Here is an 18,203-nt window from a genome sequence, read left to right as displayed (position 1 = left end):
ACTGCTCCAGCATTTCTGTGTTAGTGTTTGTATTACTTCATTTCCTCTGTTAAACATTCAGAAATCACACTGGTTACATCTCTCACCACCAAAAAGCTGCAATTATGCTCACATTGTAGGGCACTACCAGTAAACACCAAGACAAGGCTGAGGGAACGATAGGCTTTTATGCACTGAAGAACCTTGCTGGCCCGGATCCAGGTATAGGAATGGGGGGGGGGGGGGGGGGTTGGGGGGAAGGGAGAGGTGGCTCGACCTTTATAGCCCAGGACCACAGTCATCAGTGGGCGGGCCAGCACCATATATACAGTAGTCAACCATAACTATATACAATGGAGGAAACCTATCACCACACACACTAACCTACTTTGAAATTCACCTGAAATTTCTCAGCACATTCAATTAATTTCCTCATTTCCACAACATGTGCATATAAAAATGAAGCATACTCATGATGACTGGAACAGGCCAAGCAACTTGGCCAAACGGACAGAACTATCCATGACCCATGAGAGAAAAATGGCTTTAAAATAGTTTCAAAATCTATCAATTTCCAAATCTATTGCCACCTAGTTTAGTGTTATCAATAAAGATACAACATTACTGATGGCAGAAGTGAACAGTGCAAGATTTAAGCTGAGTATAATGTGATCATCACCAAGCTAGAGCAACATCATTGTTCAAAATTATATCATTATTAAGCTGCACACAAAGGCCTGCACATATTTTCAGGCCTTTATACATTTTTTATTAATTAACATTTGCTAAAGAATGCAACTCCACCCATTAGTGGATTATTCCAGACTCAAACTCTGGTCCCAGCCCAAAGAATGCACATTCATGAAACTACCTAACCAGTTAATCCAGCTCACTGACAACAATGGATTTTGCTCTTCATTCTATTAAATTTGCTCCACGTTACACATTTGGAATACACCCAACAACTATTCAAGTAGCAACTCGGATCATTTTCTTTCCACACCAACTGGAGTTCATGTGATTGACTACAGTATTCCATCAAAACCTCCACTCATGACAGTAAGGTGAAAATCTCCTTTCCCATCCTTTCACTTTGCTTTTGCTGAGCTTTGAACATGGTATTTTCTTTGTACACAAACTAGAAGTAGCTGTGGAAGGACAACAGGCTGAAATATTAACTCTGTTCCTCTGTAATAGGATAATATTACAATGTGACTCATCACTAAAGCGACCTTTCTCTTGGGCTTCAAACCCATTCTGAATAAATGCAACTTCTCATTTGTGGCCAGTCCAGCAAAAAAAAAAGATGTGCACCAGTCAACTTCCCTCACACACCCTGAGTAAGTTGTAGCCCACGCTAATGAAATAAGATTGAGGAGAACAACCTGTTAAATATGCGCAGGCATGATCAGAATAATTGGGAACTCAACCCAAAGCTCTCAATGCTGACTTTCATTCAATATCGTGGTGGACGTTCGCTTTAATTCAATCCCATTCAGAAACCAACTAATTACGACTCATGATTACCTATAGTGATTTCCATAATGTTCTCATCCTGACACTGCAGAAGGCCATGAATTCTTGGTATAATTTAAGTAAACCATAATAGTAAACATTGAATACTAAAACAGAATGATGGTTGAGAGTTCCCAAATTTGATGCACGGTAAGGACTGACATAGTACCAATTAGGAAGAGAATATTATTCACTTTCTAAAGCCTCATGCCAAGTCATTAGAAAAATGCATAATTAGTACTGGCAATTTAAGGGACTATCTGTGTTTAACCTTTTTGATAAGTACTGTGGGAGTGCAACAATTATTTTGTTCGTTATCATTTCTGCAGACCATTTTGGAACAATTCACCTTCCCCAAGGATGCAGTGTAAATGAAAGTTGTAAATACACCACTCAAAGATCATTTACCATGTGATTAGTGACCACTATGATGTAGGATTACGCATAATAAAATGAGTGAAGTTTTTTTTATAAATCAAATAAAAAATTATGCAGGAATTGTTGCAGGTACAGAAGGTATCACCTAGCCTTTTTATAAGATGTGTCCTGACTTTTAATAGCAAAATGCAATTAGTAAACTGGAGAGAAAGTATGCTATAAACGATGATTATCGTCGTACCAACATCGGAAATGGTCTCAACTTCTTTCTAATTTTATAGATCATGACCAATCTCTCATAGTTCCAGCACTGTCTGTTTTGATTTATAATTATTTCAGTCATGTTCGGACAGGACAAGGAATCGCTCTCTTTATTAACTGGGTCATAGACTTATTTATATAAATAGATAATAGATCTTTAAACAGCTGAATGATGCAAGCAGAGTAAACCTTAATTTGCAAATACCTCATGCAACATTATAAGTTGATTTGCTCATTGATTTTTAGTGACAAATGAAGGGCCATTATGCTGATCGAATCCATGCTGACACATCAGAACAATCTCGTCAGTACCATTCCACACATTTCTCTGAAGCCGGACAATTTAATTTTTTCTCCATGCCCAACAACTTCCCTATGATGGCTTTGCCACTTATCGAAGATGAAAAGATCTTTGTAATCCATCAGCACATCTTTGCAATGTGGGGGAAAAAAAAAACAGGAGCACTTGGTGAAACCCTTGCCATCCCAGGAGAAATTTGTTTAAATTTCATGATTAGCTACTAATATTGTTCACATTAATAAACATGCAGTGATCAGCATATTCAAGTACAAAAGAAATAGCTTCAGACACAGTCTTGGCAATTGTGGTTTTGTTTGATGGTCAACAGCTATCCAATCAGCTACTTGGTGAGATGGGATGCCACGGTGAGCATAGAGGTTAGCACAATGCTGTTACAGTGCCCGCAACCAGAACAGAGGTTTGAATCTTGTGCTGCTTCGGTCTCCTAGCATCTTGTGTTGATTTCCTCTGGGTGCTCCGGTTTCCTCCCACCCTTCAAAATGTGCGGGGGTTGTAGGTCAATTGGGTGGTACAGGCTCATGGGCCGGAAGGGCTCGTTACCATGCTGTATGTCTAAATTTCAATTTTAAAATTTAAATATTTTATTGGAATATACAAACTGGGATATGTCAGTCAAGTACAGTAATCAAATATCCTAATTTAAATATTTCAGATATTTGCTTAGATATAAATAATTTAAATTGCATTCAGCAGATAATATTTTGATAGTCCTCCACTTTCAGGCAATAGCAAAAATGCTTTGGATCCTTAAGCAGCTGTTTCAACAGGTTTAAAAATTGCTGGAAGTCCCTGAATCTCAGGTTGTGAATGCCATCCTTTTCCTTCTTATCTTTAATCATTTCAATGGCATTACAAGCCTTGAACAACGTGGTCATAATATGTTTGCGAGAATTTCAACATTACTGGCTCAACTCATTGCTGCATGTTGAACATCATGACATGTATCCAAAACTGGAATGTTGGGAAAGGGGAAACAAGAGAAAGAAAGATTAAGCAGAAAATTGTGGTAACTGAAGAATAAAGAAAACATTTCCAATTCTGAGAATCATGAAAGGAGTATTTTCACCTAATCTGGCCAAAAATTTCTGTCACTGAAATGAGAGTTTAGATTGGAGAAATAATGGTGCAATTTTTGAACCACTCATGCACAGAAGGAAGCTGCTCCCAGCTCAATGCCACCCAGGAAGCACTGCCCAAGAATTTAGGTCAGATTGACCATCATTGGTCACTCCCAGAGACTTTCATAGGGCTGCTGCAAAGATCTCGGCCCTGCATAGCCCAGGTAGACCACCTCCCCTTTCTGTGCACTCTTTCTGTGCCACAACTGCACCCCATCAATTTGCTAACATCCAATCACTCAAATCCTCCTGACACCTTCTCCCTCAACCCCACCGGGCTCTAGTCTATTGGTACACCCGCCCCAGGATCAGAACACAGGGCACACAATCCACACATCCTCCTCTACAAAGACAGCAATTGACATGGTATCAAGGGGCAAGTTGAAATCTTCTTCCATGTTACAATGTCTCTTCATTTTTTTTTGACCTCATGCTAGGAGGACACAAGACAATATTGGGTGAGCCTTCAACCCACAGGGATTGATCATTGCGACTGCTCTCACTAACAACTCCATGCATAACAATTTCTAGGTCACTCTTTACAAATTATTATTTTTTTTCCCCCATTGTTTTTGTGAATTTGAGATCCACCAGCCATACTGTGCTCCGGGCTCAGAGCCATGATAATGCTATAGCAGTGAACTCAATATAATATGACCTACCAAATTAGTTCTCCTTAGGCCACGAGCAATGAAATTATTAAAGATAATGCACAACAGCTGACCCAGTAATGAACAACTAGTAGTCACTGTACAAGAATGCCCAAATAGTTATTCTTCCCTTTCTTCTCTCCTTTCCTTTATGGAAAATAATCCAGAACTTTATAAGGAATCTATTAATCTCTTACAGATAGAGCAGGAGGAATTGGAATTCAGTTCATTTAAAATAATCTTGAATAAAAATGAATATCACAATGGTGATCATGAAATTGCCCAAAAGTTGTAAATCAATCCATTATTGTATTTTAAGAGACAAAATCTGGCCTCCTTTTGTGATTTCAGGTCCATTGTCATGTTTTTAAATACTTAACTGCTTTCTGAAATAGCCCCAATCAAATTAAGAGAGAGAGCAATAAATCAAATTTTACTTCTGATTCCAATGTTTTTGAACATTGGCACTTAAACAATTAATTATTAAAACTATTTCTCATGATAGTCATGTATTTCCACACATTAAAACATGTGGCAACAGCCACAGATGTACAAAATATTAACATTAATTCAAAAAGCATGTGTGAATTCACTCTTACCACCATTCAGATTAAGTACATTATTCGTTCGAAGTGCAGGTTACCATTATTTTTATTTGTGCACCTGACTGTAGTAGGCCCTACCTCCCTCAGCACAAACTCCACAGGTTGACTGAATGTTACATAATTAATATGCTTTCAATGGTAGAACTAGTTTATGGAAGCAATTCTTGGTGCAATTAATCATGACCGTGGAATGACATCCACATCCTGTGAATTAATGTTGAAAAGTTGTACTTTACGTCACCCAATGCCATCACCCCTCATTAATTTGCTGGTTAAAAAAATTCCAAGTACCAATTTGTGAGTAAAGAAATTATCCTGATACAGGTTCCAAATCTCTTTCACATTTATCCATTTACGTTATCTGATGCCAATTTTCTGCAGTAAAGTACATATATTTTGATGCGATTCCAATCGCTGCAACCATTGTCTTACAGAGCGGTACTATTGAAAACAGCTTTCCCAACCTTCCACATCTCCCATCACAAGACGAGAACCACAGCACTCACTGTGCAAGGAGATGCTGGATATGCTCTATCCCCACCCCCCACTGCATGTTAATAAATTAACAATCAACTTACAACTTCAGTACTTTGTAGTGCAAGGTGCATGTTAAAATAAATCACAGAGGATTTATTTTAAGTAAAGAGTGCCAACTTGCATCTTTAACTGCAAATTTGGTGAACTTGATTGGCAGTAGTAGTGAATGCAGACACCCACTCTAAAGTCAGGAAACAATATCACAACTTAGACATATAGAGATAATTATCCATGTTCTTTGGCTTGGCTTCGCGGACGAAGATTTATGGAGGGGGTAAAAAGTCCACGTCAGCTGCAGGCTCGTTTGTGGCTGACAAGTCCGATGCGGGACCATGTTACATTTTATTGAAATAACCATTTGAATATACTGATTAGGATCAGGAGCAGGCCACTTCAAGATTTATGATTCGTGAGTTTTTATTGTCAATAAAACAAGTGTAAAGTTACACAAAATTGATTTTAGTTTTCCGCAAGGTGGATAAGCATTCGCCATCAGCAGGTGTTGCCCCATATCCCTTACAGTCAGGGAAAGGGAAGCAAAAGAGAGTCATCAAGGGTCCATGGATTCTCCTCCAGCGCTCTTGCAGGCTCTGCAGCCACACAGACTTCAGTCCAAACCATCTGCAACCCAAGCTCCAGATCCAAACCTCTGACATCACCAGGAAGCTTTCTGTCCCCTCGGCATCCTCCCACATCCCGATTCAGATATCTGGTACCCCTTTAGCTGTTCTCCAGCAGCCTGGTGTGTACTCTTTGACCACAATTTCCAGCAGCCTGCGTGGGTTCGTCACCTCTTGCCACTAGCAGCTCACGGCCTGTGTGCTCTTCAGCTGCAGAGCCGTTCACTAGTCCATTGTTGTGGTTACCATCCCATAGGGACGTCTTCTCCTCAAACGACTGGGGGGGGGGCGGGGGGTGTGGGGGGGGGGGAATGGTGTTGGAAGGCGATCTTCCCATTTTCTGCTGACCTATGCCAGCTGTCTATTTCCACATTGAGTCTGCAGCCGCTAAAGGCTGCTACTGAAGACAGGCTACCACCATCTTGGGCCCAGACCCTGCAGTCGCTCAATTTTAAAATAAACCACCATCTGCTCCTTTAATAAGCCATTTAAAGCTTAGAGAGGACAGAAGTTGGACTGGGTGGTAGGACTCTCAGAGGAGCCCTGTGTCTCTGATCCCTATAGGTATGCACCAACGCAGTTGCTGCAGTAACAGTGCCACCATTTTCTTTAGACAGTTTACTTTCTTATTTATTTGCTTCCCTGCATGGTTGGTTTCAATTACTGGCATTCCTTTGAATATCAACACAGCCTTTTTAAAAAAAATTACTTTTCCATTACTTGCATCAAAGTGGATGAACTCAAAGCTTATCATAATATATTCCTTCCGTCACCTTCTCGTCTCCTCAGCCATCTGCATCTAGAACCTCACTCCTTCTGCATCATTCTTCTGTCCAGTGGTATCCAAAAGCGAGGAGGCCAGCGACTATGATACAAGGATGTTCTGCACAGGAGCCTCATCAACATGAGAGGATCAGGCTCAAAATTCGCTCGCAGCAGAGGGACGCCATCAGAAGAGCTATGGACGCTGCTAAGAAAACCCTCAAAGAGGCACAGGAAGCACCACAACAGAGCTTCTATCCCTGTTGGCCTTCCAAGCCTCACCTGCTAAGTACGTGGCTAACAGGGGCCTGTCAAGGATCGGCCTGTGCAGCCACTTCAGGACACTCATATCAAACCCCACAAACGGTCTGAAAGGAACCATCATCCTACAGCATGGATAACCAGAAGAATCATCCAGCACAACTCCAGCATTTGCTTTTGTCTCCTGTGTGGCTAATCCTACAGTCATTTATAAAACACTAAACGTTTCAAAGCAAATTATCTCCACAGGGTGGCATAGCTGGTGTAGCGGTTTGTGCAACACCTTTACCGATCATGACAAGGGTTTGAATACCACGCTGTCTGTAAGGAGTTTGTCTGTTCTCCCAGGGTCTGCTTGGGTTTCCTCCAGGGGCTCAGGATTCCTCCCTCCGTTCGAAAAGTACCGGGGTGTAGGTTAATTGGGTGCAAATTGTGGGCCAAAATAGCCTGCTACATTTACACATTTTAACATTTTTTAAAATTAGAATAGCGTCAAGAAGGCTGTCAATATGCTAAAAGGAACTCCCAAACTCTTCAATTTTAAAGCCTGATACAAGGAAGGTAAAAATATACAATTTACAATTGACCTTTTCCCAGCTCGCTCCAGCTTTGGATGAACTTTGATTTAAAAAAGCATGTCACTGTTATCCTTCAATTCTACTTCTTCTTGAGAGAACACATGGTGTGTTATGAATAGGTGTGGCTCAGCATGACAACACCATCTACAAGGTAGTGGGTTGTATAAAAGTCAGTATACAGGAGGGAGATTGAAAACTTGGCTGAATGGTGCATCAGCAACAATCTCGGATTCAATGTCACCCTGTTGGCTTCAGGAAGTGAGAAACAAAGGTGTACAATTTAGTGATCATTGAGGGATTAGTGAAGGAGAGGGTGAGCAAATTTAAGTTCTTGGGAGTCATCATCTCAGAAAAGTGATCCTGGACCCAACACCCTATTGGCATCGTGAAGAAAGCATGTCAGTGCCTCTACTTCCTTAGGAGTTTGCAGAGGTTTGGAATGACCCTGGCAAATTTTGACAGATTATGTGGAGGAAAGTGTGCTGTCCGGCTGGTTTGGGAACACCAATACCTCTGAACTGAATGCCCTGCAAAAGGTAGTGGACACAGCCCAGGACATCGCAGGCAAAACCCTCCCCACTATAGAGAACACTTAAAGGGCGCCCTGCTGTCAGAAATCGGCAGCAATCATTCATACCACCCAGTACACATTCTGTTCTTACTGAAAGAGGTAGAGGTGTCACAAGACTTGCATGACCAAGTTCAAGGACATCTGCCATCCCTCCACCATCAGGCTCCTCAACAACAAACTCAATCAGAGATTCTTTTAAGCACTCATACTTTTACACTTTAATAATTTTTTCCTCTGTATTGCACAATTTGTTTCCATTTATTTATTTATTAATTTACATGTATACACATCTTCTTGAGTAGAGATATTTTACACTACCAATAACTGGTCGTTCTGCCTCGCCCACAGGAAAAAGAATCTCAGGGTTGTATGTGATGTCATGTATGTACTCTGATAATAAATCTAAACTTTGAATTTAAGTAGAACATACTAATTGTTGGTGGAGTTATTATTGGTAATGATTTTTCTTCTATAATAGTTTTTTTTAATATTGACAATGCCTCTAAGTGAATATATTAAACAAGGACTCCATGTTGTTTTAGGCTTTCCCTATATGGGGCAATTTTACTTTCAAGATACTTCTCAGCCGGTTTTGTAATGTTCTTTTTCACATAGTAAAGCTTGGGCTTTTCTTTTCTCTCCTCTTTAAGAGTGGCTGTGGTTCCCTGGTGTTTCCAACCAACTTCATGTGCAAGGCAACCAAGAAGAGCAAACTTTGCGAGTTAGCTTCAATGCAATCTTCAGCGCTGCTGGTACAACCATGCATTTTCTCCTGTCGTAGGGAGTAGGAATCCCAATAAAGATCTTCAGTCTGTCCAAGGCAGCTTGACCAAGGCGGACATCTTCAATAAGGTCCTGCTCCTTGATGGCCGAGAACATCTCCTTAGTCATCTAGCTGCTATTGTGGCCAAACAAATCTTAATAAGCCATAAAGTAGAGGTGGTGAGGTGTGAAGGGAATCAACATCTCTGGCAACGTTTATCGAAACAAACTTAAGTATCTTGCTTTAGCACAAGAGAATGAATAGAAAACCTTCTAGTTGCCATATCACTTCAGAACCCCAAGCAGGATCTTCCATAAGAGGTATGATTTGTCATTTAAAATATATATTTTCCATTTCTTTATAGGTTAATAATCAGATGTCAGGTCACTTGCAAATTCAGATGGCATGTTTACATTTCACTCAATATTGTATTACTTTAAAACAGTGGTTTTCAAACTTTTTCTTTCCGCTCACATATCACCTTAAACAATCCCTATGCCATAGAAGCATCTGTGATTGGAAAGAAAGTTTGAAAACCACTGTTTTAATTGAACCCAATTGACTCGTTATGTGCATGGTTTTACAACTCCAAAGGAAATGGGCGAATGACAATTTTTCTCAAGCACATTATTTCAGTAACAATTGGGTCTAGAGCAATCATTCTCAACCTTCCCTTCCCACTCACAGACCATCTTAAGTAACCCCTTACTAATCACAGAGCACCTATGGCATAGGGATTACTTAAGGTCGTATGGAAGTGGAAAGAAAAAAGTTTGAAAACCACTGCTTTCAAACAAACAAGTAGTAAATATAGTTTTACACTCAAGCTTGTAGATTTCACATTGGGATGTTTCTGTATGAAGGAAGTAAAATAAAAGTTTGGGATCAATTTTCACTTAATTTAGAGCAGCTCATCATTAACATTTGTTAACGTCTGCAAAACACTTGCGATCTTACAGAAGATGAGAAAACTTTTTCATATATATATCTATATATATATCTATATATATAGATATATATATATATATAGATATATATATATATAGATATATCTATATATATAGATATATATATAGATATATATATAGATATATATATAAATGCCTGACAAGAGGGGATCACAACCTACCTTGTTAAACTAATTATTATTTCAAAATAACATCTTTTCATTATTTCATGGGAAAGCAGACATCTCATTTTAAAAATATCTATTCTATCAAGGTTCTCGCTATTGCAAACCATTATATATGGCCAAACATGATAAATTAATGAAAAAAAAGACAGTTCAATTCATTCCAAATAATTTATTTAAAACAGATCTATGAATCCTGGAGTTGAATAAACACATTAGCCTTTTTGGAATTTCTGCAAATTTCTTCTTCTAATCCCAGAAAACCACATAGAATTAAATGTCGATGAACCAATTACATCAGGTATCCAGCACATCTGGGAGTTTGCACAAGGCAAACGATTGAACACATTTCCCTCAGGGCTTAAAAATATAAGAGCCACTGGAGCCTGCAAAATAATGCACGCCTGCTCCTTCAGTGGAAGGATGCCGAAGAGAGGTTTGGACCTCTGAGAAAATTTTAAAACTATCTTGAATTGACCAAAGTGAAAATACTTGAAAGACTTCAACAACGCATGCCCTGTTGAGAGAGAAACAAAATACTTCAGCTCTATCTCTTTTCATTAAGACAGGCAAATACTTGGGATGAAGGAATTTTTCAGTTTTGAAGAAAGGGGAAAGGAAGGAGAGAACAAAAGGGCCATTCTCTGGCAGAAAACATTTGAGTGAAAGTTTGGCAGAGAGAATGTCCAATCTCAGCAACAGGTTTACCAGTCACCCATGGTGCTGGGTAAAAAACCAATCCATCCAAATATTCAGAACTTCAGAGTTAGGGCTGGTGACTTCATTTTCTTGTCTAATGATTATTACTTCAACCCCCACTCTTGTGCAGTATAGCAGTGGAAGTATATGCATGCTCGTTCTTTTTCAATATTTCTATTAACATTGAAATTTCACATCCAAAAAGAATTAATTGCACTTAAATCATATCATTACATCCAAGGTATTCCACATGTTAATCATTGCATTGATATTTTATTTTATTATACATATGACCAAGAAAGAAACTGTGTGGCCAAAGGAAAAAAGACAATTCTCATCAGTGATAAATTACCTCATTAGTCAACACTTTAAACATGACATCACATTGCCATTGAGCATGACTAGGTGGGATAAAGCCCCTCCATCTGAGCAGCACCACCCGCCGAGCCACAAGTGAAATAGAAGCTAATACATGTAGCTCAGATGTTGTCACTCTCTCCAACAATATCAAATTATGCAGTTAAGGGATTTGATTTAAAAAGCACAGAGAAAGTTTGAAATACTCCATTCCAATATTTCTCAAGACTCTGGTATGTCCAGAACATATGAATGAATGAAACATCTCCACTTATCACAATGAGGAGATACATCTGCATAAAAACAAGTGTTTGACTTTGGACATTTTTTTTCCATGTTCTGAAGATCTGACATTAGCCAATAAAGGCCAATTGAAATACAGTGTGTCCTGCTTGTGATCTGAAATGTTAGCTGTTTCTCTCTCCACAGGTTCTGCCAGACTTCCTGCGTATTTCTGGTATTTTCTGCTTTAATTTTAGATTTTTAGCATCTGCAAATATTTGCTTCTGAAATTCTCCAAAAGGTCCTGGCAATTTTCTTCCAAAACCAAAAGCACAGCAGATTATCAGACCAATTGCTACTTGTGGGATTTGCTGCTTTGAAAATAGTTGTCACATTGATCCTCGACATTGAACAACACTGCACTATATAGTGATCCTTCAATTCCAAATCTGCTGTTACAATAACAGTGGAATTGTCAATAAGCTGCAAAGCTATTGCAAATGTCTAATGTTCACACTAGTTAAATGAAGGCATTCAAAAGCTGCTGAGAGTGAACTCTGCACCTCCACAGAATGCATTATTAGTTATCACAGATGTAATCACTGGATTGACATTCTTCATTTTACAAATGAAGATACAAAGGATAGGTTCACAAACGAACACCAGTAATAAGCCACATGGCCCCTATTCTCTGCTTTCCAACATGGTCATGATTGATCTGACTGTCACATAATCTTCACATTCCCATCCACCCGACAAGTAGCCTCTTTTACTTCTTTGTCTATCAACAATCTATCTATGTTTACCTTTGAAAATGTTCAAAGACTGCTTCTACCCACTTTCAGAGTTCAAAAGAGACACAATGCTCTGTGGGAGAAAATTCACCTCATTTGTGTCTTGAAAAAAATAAAAAAGCTAATTCTAGCTTCTCCCACAAAAGGAAACATCCTTTTCCATATTAAACATGTCAGGACTTCTCAGAAAATTATGTTACAATTAATTGATCTTGCATTCTTCTAAGTTCCAGACACAAGCCTCACCTAAACAACCTTTCTTCAGATGACAACCTGCCTATTCCAGTTAACCTTGTTATAGCTACTTTCCTCTTTTCCTTAAATAAGAAGGCCAACAGCGGTGGTTTTACCAATCTCCTATTAAACAGAAGCATTACTTCCTTACTTTTGCGTTCCAGTCTCCTTTCAAAAGACAAGGACGTTTAGTTAGCTTTCTTTATTCCTGGTTTTCTTCATACTTGTCTTTTGCAAGTATACTAGGGTGTACCCAGATTTTTCTGCATCTCAGAACTCTCCAATCTCTCACCATTTAGCTATTTTAAAATTTAGACGTGCAGCACAGTAAAAGGCCCCTCCGACCCATGAACCCATTTTATCCCCCCAAAACATCAATTAACCTACAATCCCTGTATACTTTTTGTTTCTATATTTCTTGCCCAAAAAGGACAATTTCACATTTTCCCACATTATGCTCAATTTTTCAGATCTTTGCCATTCACTTGACTTATCGATAACCTTTTGTAGACTCATTATGTCCTTTTCAATACTTGTGTTCCTGCCTATGGTGGTATCATCAGTAAATATAGTGACCACATCTTCTGTCCCTTCATCGATATTATTTGCTTGTATTGCAAAAGCTGAAGCCTAAGCATGAAGCCCTGTGGCACAGCATTTGCCTGCTAGAAAGCACCCATTTACGATTAGTCTGTAGGCCCTTTCAAGCAAGGAAAATGCCCGACTGTAAAGGCAGAGGTTCTCCGCCCTTAAGCCTGGATACTTACCTTTCTGAATGCGCCGTAGCCGGCTCCAAGGCACCGAGTGCAACTCTTCTTGGGGAAGGAACATTGGCAGAGCGCAGCGCTGAGCTCCACCATTGTACATCAATGTACAGCTGCTGCAAGCGGCTGGTTAGAGGTGGGTTGATGACACCGTCAGCCCGCAACCTATCTCCCCACTCACCCCTCTCCCTCAATGACCTCCCTCGGGGCAGCGGCGGCTGTTGGGAGCTGTCGGGGCAGCAGAGCAGGGGCAGTTGGTGCGGGCCGTGACAACCCCACCGGGCTACAGCCTTCGGGGCTGCTCTCTGCAGCTCAAAATGTGGCAAAGGAATGGCTGTCTTCCCTACCCATAATCACCCACATAGTTGGAACTCTTCTGGGAAACAGAGCAGTTCCAGCTGCATAGGGGATTGTGGGTAGGGAAGACAGCCATTCCTCTGCTGTGTACTTATGAAAGGTGGCGCTATGGCACCAGTTACCCCGTTTCCATCAGATCTGGAGGGCGCTACAAGGCGCTCCTCGACATGAATGCGATGCTGGAGCAGCCTTTTAGGGCTGCTCTATGAAAGGTCATTTTTATGTTTTTCCTCCGCGCTTGTAGCCGACCTCCAGGCGGAGGCCTGGCACGAAATGGCCTTTTGATTATCAGAGTTGCAGTGCTGCCGAATCTCACTGAAGCTCCACTCTGGCACCTCAGGGGGCAGCTCCAGCACCTCCTTGTCACTGTTTTTGGTGAGCTTCGACACCTAAAAAATTAGCACCGCACCCCTGCTGATTCGTATTATCCAACCAGATAAATGACTGACCAAACTCATTACAAACATTCCAGTGAAGGAGATGTAATAGTTTTTAAACAAGCTACCAACTCATCACTGCTGAATAATCTCTTCAACCCTACAATCTGATTTTGTGTGATCAAATTCTCACAAAACAGCTGGATGCTACATGAAATAATGAATGTTCATTCCTCTGACCCTCCCTAACATGAAGCAAGTCATGCAAGCAGAGGGGGGAAAAAAACTATTTTGAGTATTCACAATAAACTTTTTGATTTTAACCAATGCAGAAAATTTGAAAAGTTCTAATCTTTCCAAAACATGCATTTCTCAGTATAACATAAATAGGCATAGCTCAGCCAGAAACCTCAAATATTTTATATATTCAGTAAACTTTACCAACAGTTGTGGCATCTTTAACAAATGCCTCCCCCTGTTAATAGCAAGCACATTTGTCCAGTGTGACATGCCTAACATACACAAAGTATAACTGGTAAATCAATAAAATTTGAAAATAAAGACCAGCAATAACAAAGACTCAAAACAAAATTCCCATAACACAGTTGTTATGTGAGAGTAGCAGTGATCTATTCCATCCTTTCAAACACCAACATATTATCTGAAGTTACTCCATCCCAGTTAAGAATGCAACATTCAATCAAGAATACTGATTCTTGTAATTCACTTCCACAATCTACTAAATCCTATTATTCAGATGTAGCTTTGGAGTAAAAACACACAATGCTGGAGAAACTCAGCAGGTTAAACATGGTACTTTATATAGCAAAGAACTATAACCAACATTTCATCAAGGTATGACATACTTGTTTTGTAATACTCAATCTATTCTTCAAATGGCTCAAATAATGAAAGCTTAGCTGGTGAGTAACAGATAAACAGATATTAATATATATCCAACAACTATAAAATAGTTTTAACACCTCCCTACTTTGGAAAAGACAATATAAGGTGCAATGTGAAATCATTGTCCATTTACGAGCTTTCCAATCCCCAACACATACATTTATCTTTACCAATATGCAAATTCCCCTTCCTATAACAAATTATTCCAAAAAATGCATTTTACTTCCCATGGAAGCAAAGTAAAAGAGAATACATTTGGTGCTAGACTTCCTGGTCTTAACATACCCGAGAATTCCCAATGGGGGTCCAAACTCTAACCACACCATGCAAGGCCATCATCATACCACACAGATGTTCCTTATCCCACTGATAGCAACCAGCAACTGTATACCAACTGAGACCAGATATTAGCTTTACTAACAACTTAAAATAGAGTTTCTTCTCAGGACCAAGTAAGGGATCACGGTTTTGCATCATGGATAATATGCAGAAACGTCACCATTAAAAATGTAGTCCAATGAGTTCCTAGGTAAGCATCAAGGAGTTAATTGACAATGACATTTGGATCCTGGGGAGGCAGCTGTAGTGACACAAACTAGCACTCCACCTCCAATGCTTGATGGTCTGCAGAACATGCAATGTGAGCAAACTCCATTCTCTGAATGTAAATCATTTGAGGAAAGAGAATTGAGGACAGCCACTCACGTAGTGCCTGTAGCACAAAACCAAGCCCTTTTGTCAAGTTGCTTACACGAGCTTATGGACCGCAAAAGCTCTGGCCACTCAAAATGACCTTACCCCTCATTCCTCCATTCCCCTGCTTACTGTCCACTCAGCGAGCCTCCTCAAATGTGTCCAGTTTAATTTGTAAATCAGGAAAAAAAAATCACTGTACTGAACATTGGGGTCACTAGGGGGGTGCGGACCACACCGCGTGATACCACCAGCGGTAGTGACACCAAAATAAATGTTTTATTCAGTTTTCAGCTGAAACATTTTTTTAAAATAAAAATATCCCTATAGTTAGTCGTAACAACAAAACAACATTTTTCATAAACCCAGCTAAATCTCTATGCTAATTTACTTTTTTGAACCTTTACTACACTCTGGTCAGAGCAATTACAATGACCCTTCGAATCGTGTGGTTTCGTCTGCACGCGCTACAAGCATGCGCTGTTGTTTTCATTGCTGCTGTGCATATGATACTGTAATTTTAATTCTGCTAGTTGTTTATCTCACTACTATGGCCATTACATTCAGTGATATGTGGGAATTAGGATTCAAGAGTAACATTAGTACAAAAAACATTACTACGGATTCTGTATGGAAGGAGGTCCATTAAAAACTGCTGCTAAAACTGGCACAAACCATTCAACCTCTAGATTTTCTTGCGTGCATCATGAACATCATCCATGAGATGTTCTCTGAGGTCTACTCCCAAATGACATGGCCCTGGAATGGAATTTAAAATAATTGGCAAGTATCAATTTGCCATCAAATTGGAAACACTCCTTTGGGACCCGGGACCGGGAGGATGAGGGACCAGCGACTGCTTCATTCTCAGCCGTTGCCATGGCAAGAGAACATGAAGCAATGAGAGCAAATAGGTCGTCAAAAAAATGTGCTATTGTCTTCTCCGTTCAATAGTTAGAATTCTTTAGTTCTCTCAGGCAGGCGAACGGGAGGAAACTGGGATTGTGGTTCTGGGCGACAGAAGCTAATGTTATCCCAGGACATTAATGCTCACACGTTGCCTGCATTTAGATGGCAGGTCCCCCCCCCCCCCCCCCCCCCCCACCCACACCTTTTAAAGCGCCTGGCGGTTTTATGTAACATTTGAGAGATCTGGAGAAAGAGAGCGCTTGGACACTCAGACTGTAATTATTAGCTGACATTGACTACATCTATGCGCATAATGTTGCCATTCGGATCTGCCCTCGCGAGTCAAATTCCTGCATTCCAAAAAATCCACATCGCATTAATGTCTTCATTGCCAACGCGGAGAATGCGGACCAGCCCCTGACGTTTGCACCCCTGCCTTCCTACCGAGTTGGCCAAAGCACCTTAGTGTCCCAAAAAAGGGGGAGGTGGGGGTGTTAATCAGGAGGGCTGTCACGTCGCGCCGATGCGTGGTGTTTATTTGGGAACACGGGAAGGAACAATTTGCTCCAGAGAGAGATCAATTCACACGTTCACAAAATAAATGCTGCAAATGCCTTCTTGGTGGCTTGCAATGAATGCAGGTGCCTGCTCAGTCAACATGGTCTATTGCCACCTTGTGGAACGCATTGTGCGCCGAAGCAGGTCGAGGTCTTTGCCTCCAGAATTGTGGCATTTTCCATAAGAATTACAGCAAATCCCTTCTAGGGGACTCGCCTAAATATGGTATCGCCTCTTGCAATGCGCAAGGAGTGTCGGCATATCGCCCCCTCCCCCGACATAGGGGTCGAGTCTTAATACCGCAGACTCGGCACGTTGAAAACCCCCAAACGCTCATTCATTTTAGGTTTGAAGGAGCGTTTAAAGTGGACGGGGGTGGTGGCTGTGTTGAAGAAGGGAGAGCGGAGGAGAGAGAAGGGTGGGGGGTGGTATTGCCCAGAGCAGCTCATTCTCTCTCCATGGAGAGATTCTCCCCCCCACCCCGTCTCGAGGAGGAGGGGCAGGCACTTTCGCTTTGAGCGCAGTGACCGGGACGGGACAGGGGCGCAGTGTCGGCGGCAGCGGGGCGGGATGGGGGTGGAGGGGGGTAGTGCGGCGGGGGGAATGTGGAGGACAGTCTCTGCATTCCTAAGCTGGCTCACCTCGCTCCTGGCAGAGCGTGTGGGCTGAAGACAAGACGCGATGAAGCCCTTAACGTTAATCAACCGCACACAACCCAGAGGGAGCTAAGACATTGCAATGCTGAACCAACCTGCCCACCGTCTGGTTGGCGAGCTGTCGCATCCGATTGAACTGCTTCTTCATCGTTCACTGGGGAGCGAGCCGGCGGAATGGAAGACACACAAACATCTCATTGATCGTTGGGACAGTAAATCCTTCGCCCTTTCTTCCCCCCCCCCCCCCCCCTTGCCGATCCCTCTACGGGGAGGCTGGCATCTCCCTTCCCTTAATAACCCTCCAACCCGGTGGCGACAGGTCCGTCCTCCCCCGGCTTCCCTGCGAGCGCCTGGACCATCTTCTGCCCTGGGAGGCAGTGCAGCCTCCTACGGCGCATGCGGCTCGCCACCGCGAGCATTGCGGGAGCTGGAGTCTCGCACCTCCCCTCGGCCGGCGACGCCAAGGGACCCGGGAACTCCACGTCCCAGCGAGACCTTGCGCACTCGTCCGAGCGACGGGGAGTTTCGTGCGGGGCAGCTGGGGACCTGCAGTGGGCAATGTTAAAGTCACAAGGAATTCCTAGCCAGCCATTCTGGCCATGACGATAGAGAATAGACTAAAAGC

At 41.5% G+C, this 18,203-nt stretch overlaps 1 protein-coding gene across 2 annotated transcripts in view; it reads right to left on the bottom strand.

The window, feature by feature from the left end:
* arhgap44a (Rho GTPase activating protein 44a) overlaps positions 1–17,979 on the bottom strand; it is a 227,935-nt gene extending 209,956 nt beyond the window's left edge. Inside the window, exon 1 of one of the 2 annotated variants that reach the window (XM_069929560.1) lies at positions 17,674–17,979. In XM_069929560.1, the coding sequence (XP_069785661.1) occupies positions 17,674–17,726 (53 nt within the window). In that variant the 5' untranslated portion in view covers positions 17,727–17,979. The remainder of the gene's footprint in view (positions 1–17,673) is intronic. The other variant, XM_069929564.1, reaches the window with a different exon arrangement.
* Between the last annotated feature and the right edge of the window lie 224 nt (positions 17,980–18,203).

This window comes from Narcine bancroftii, chromosome 3, assembly GCF_036971445.1.
Source record: "Narcine bancroftii isolate sNarBan1 chromosome 3, sNarBan1.hap1, whole genome shotgun sequence".
Taxonomy (NCBI): domain Eukaryota; kingdom Metazoa; phylum Chordata; class Chondrichthyes; order Torpediniformes; family Narcinidae; genus Narcine; species Narcine bancroftii.
This window is presented reverse-complemented; position numbering and strand designations above follow the sequence as displayed.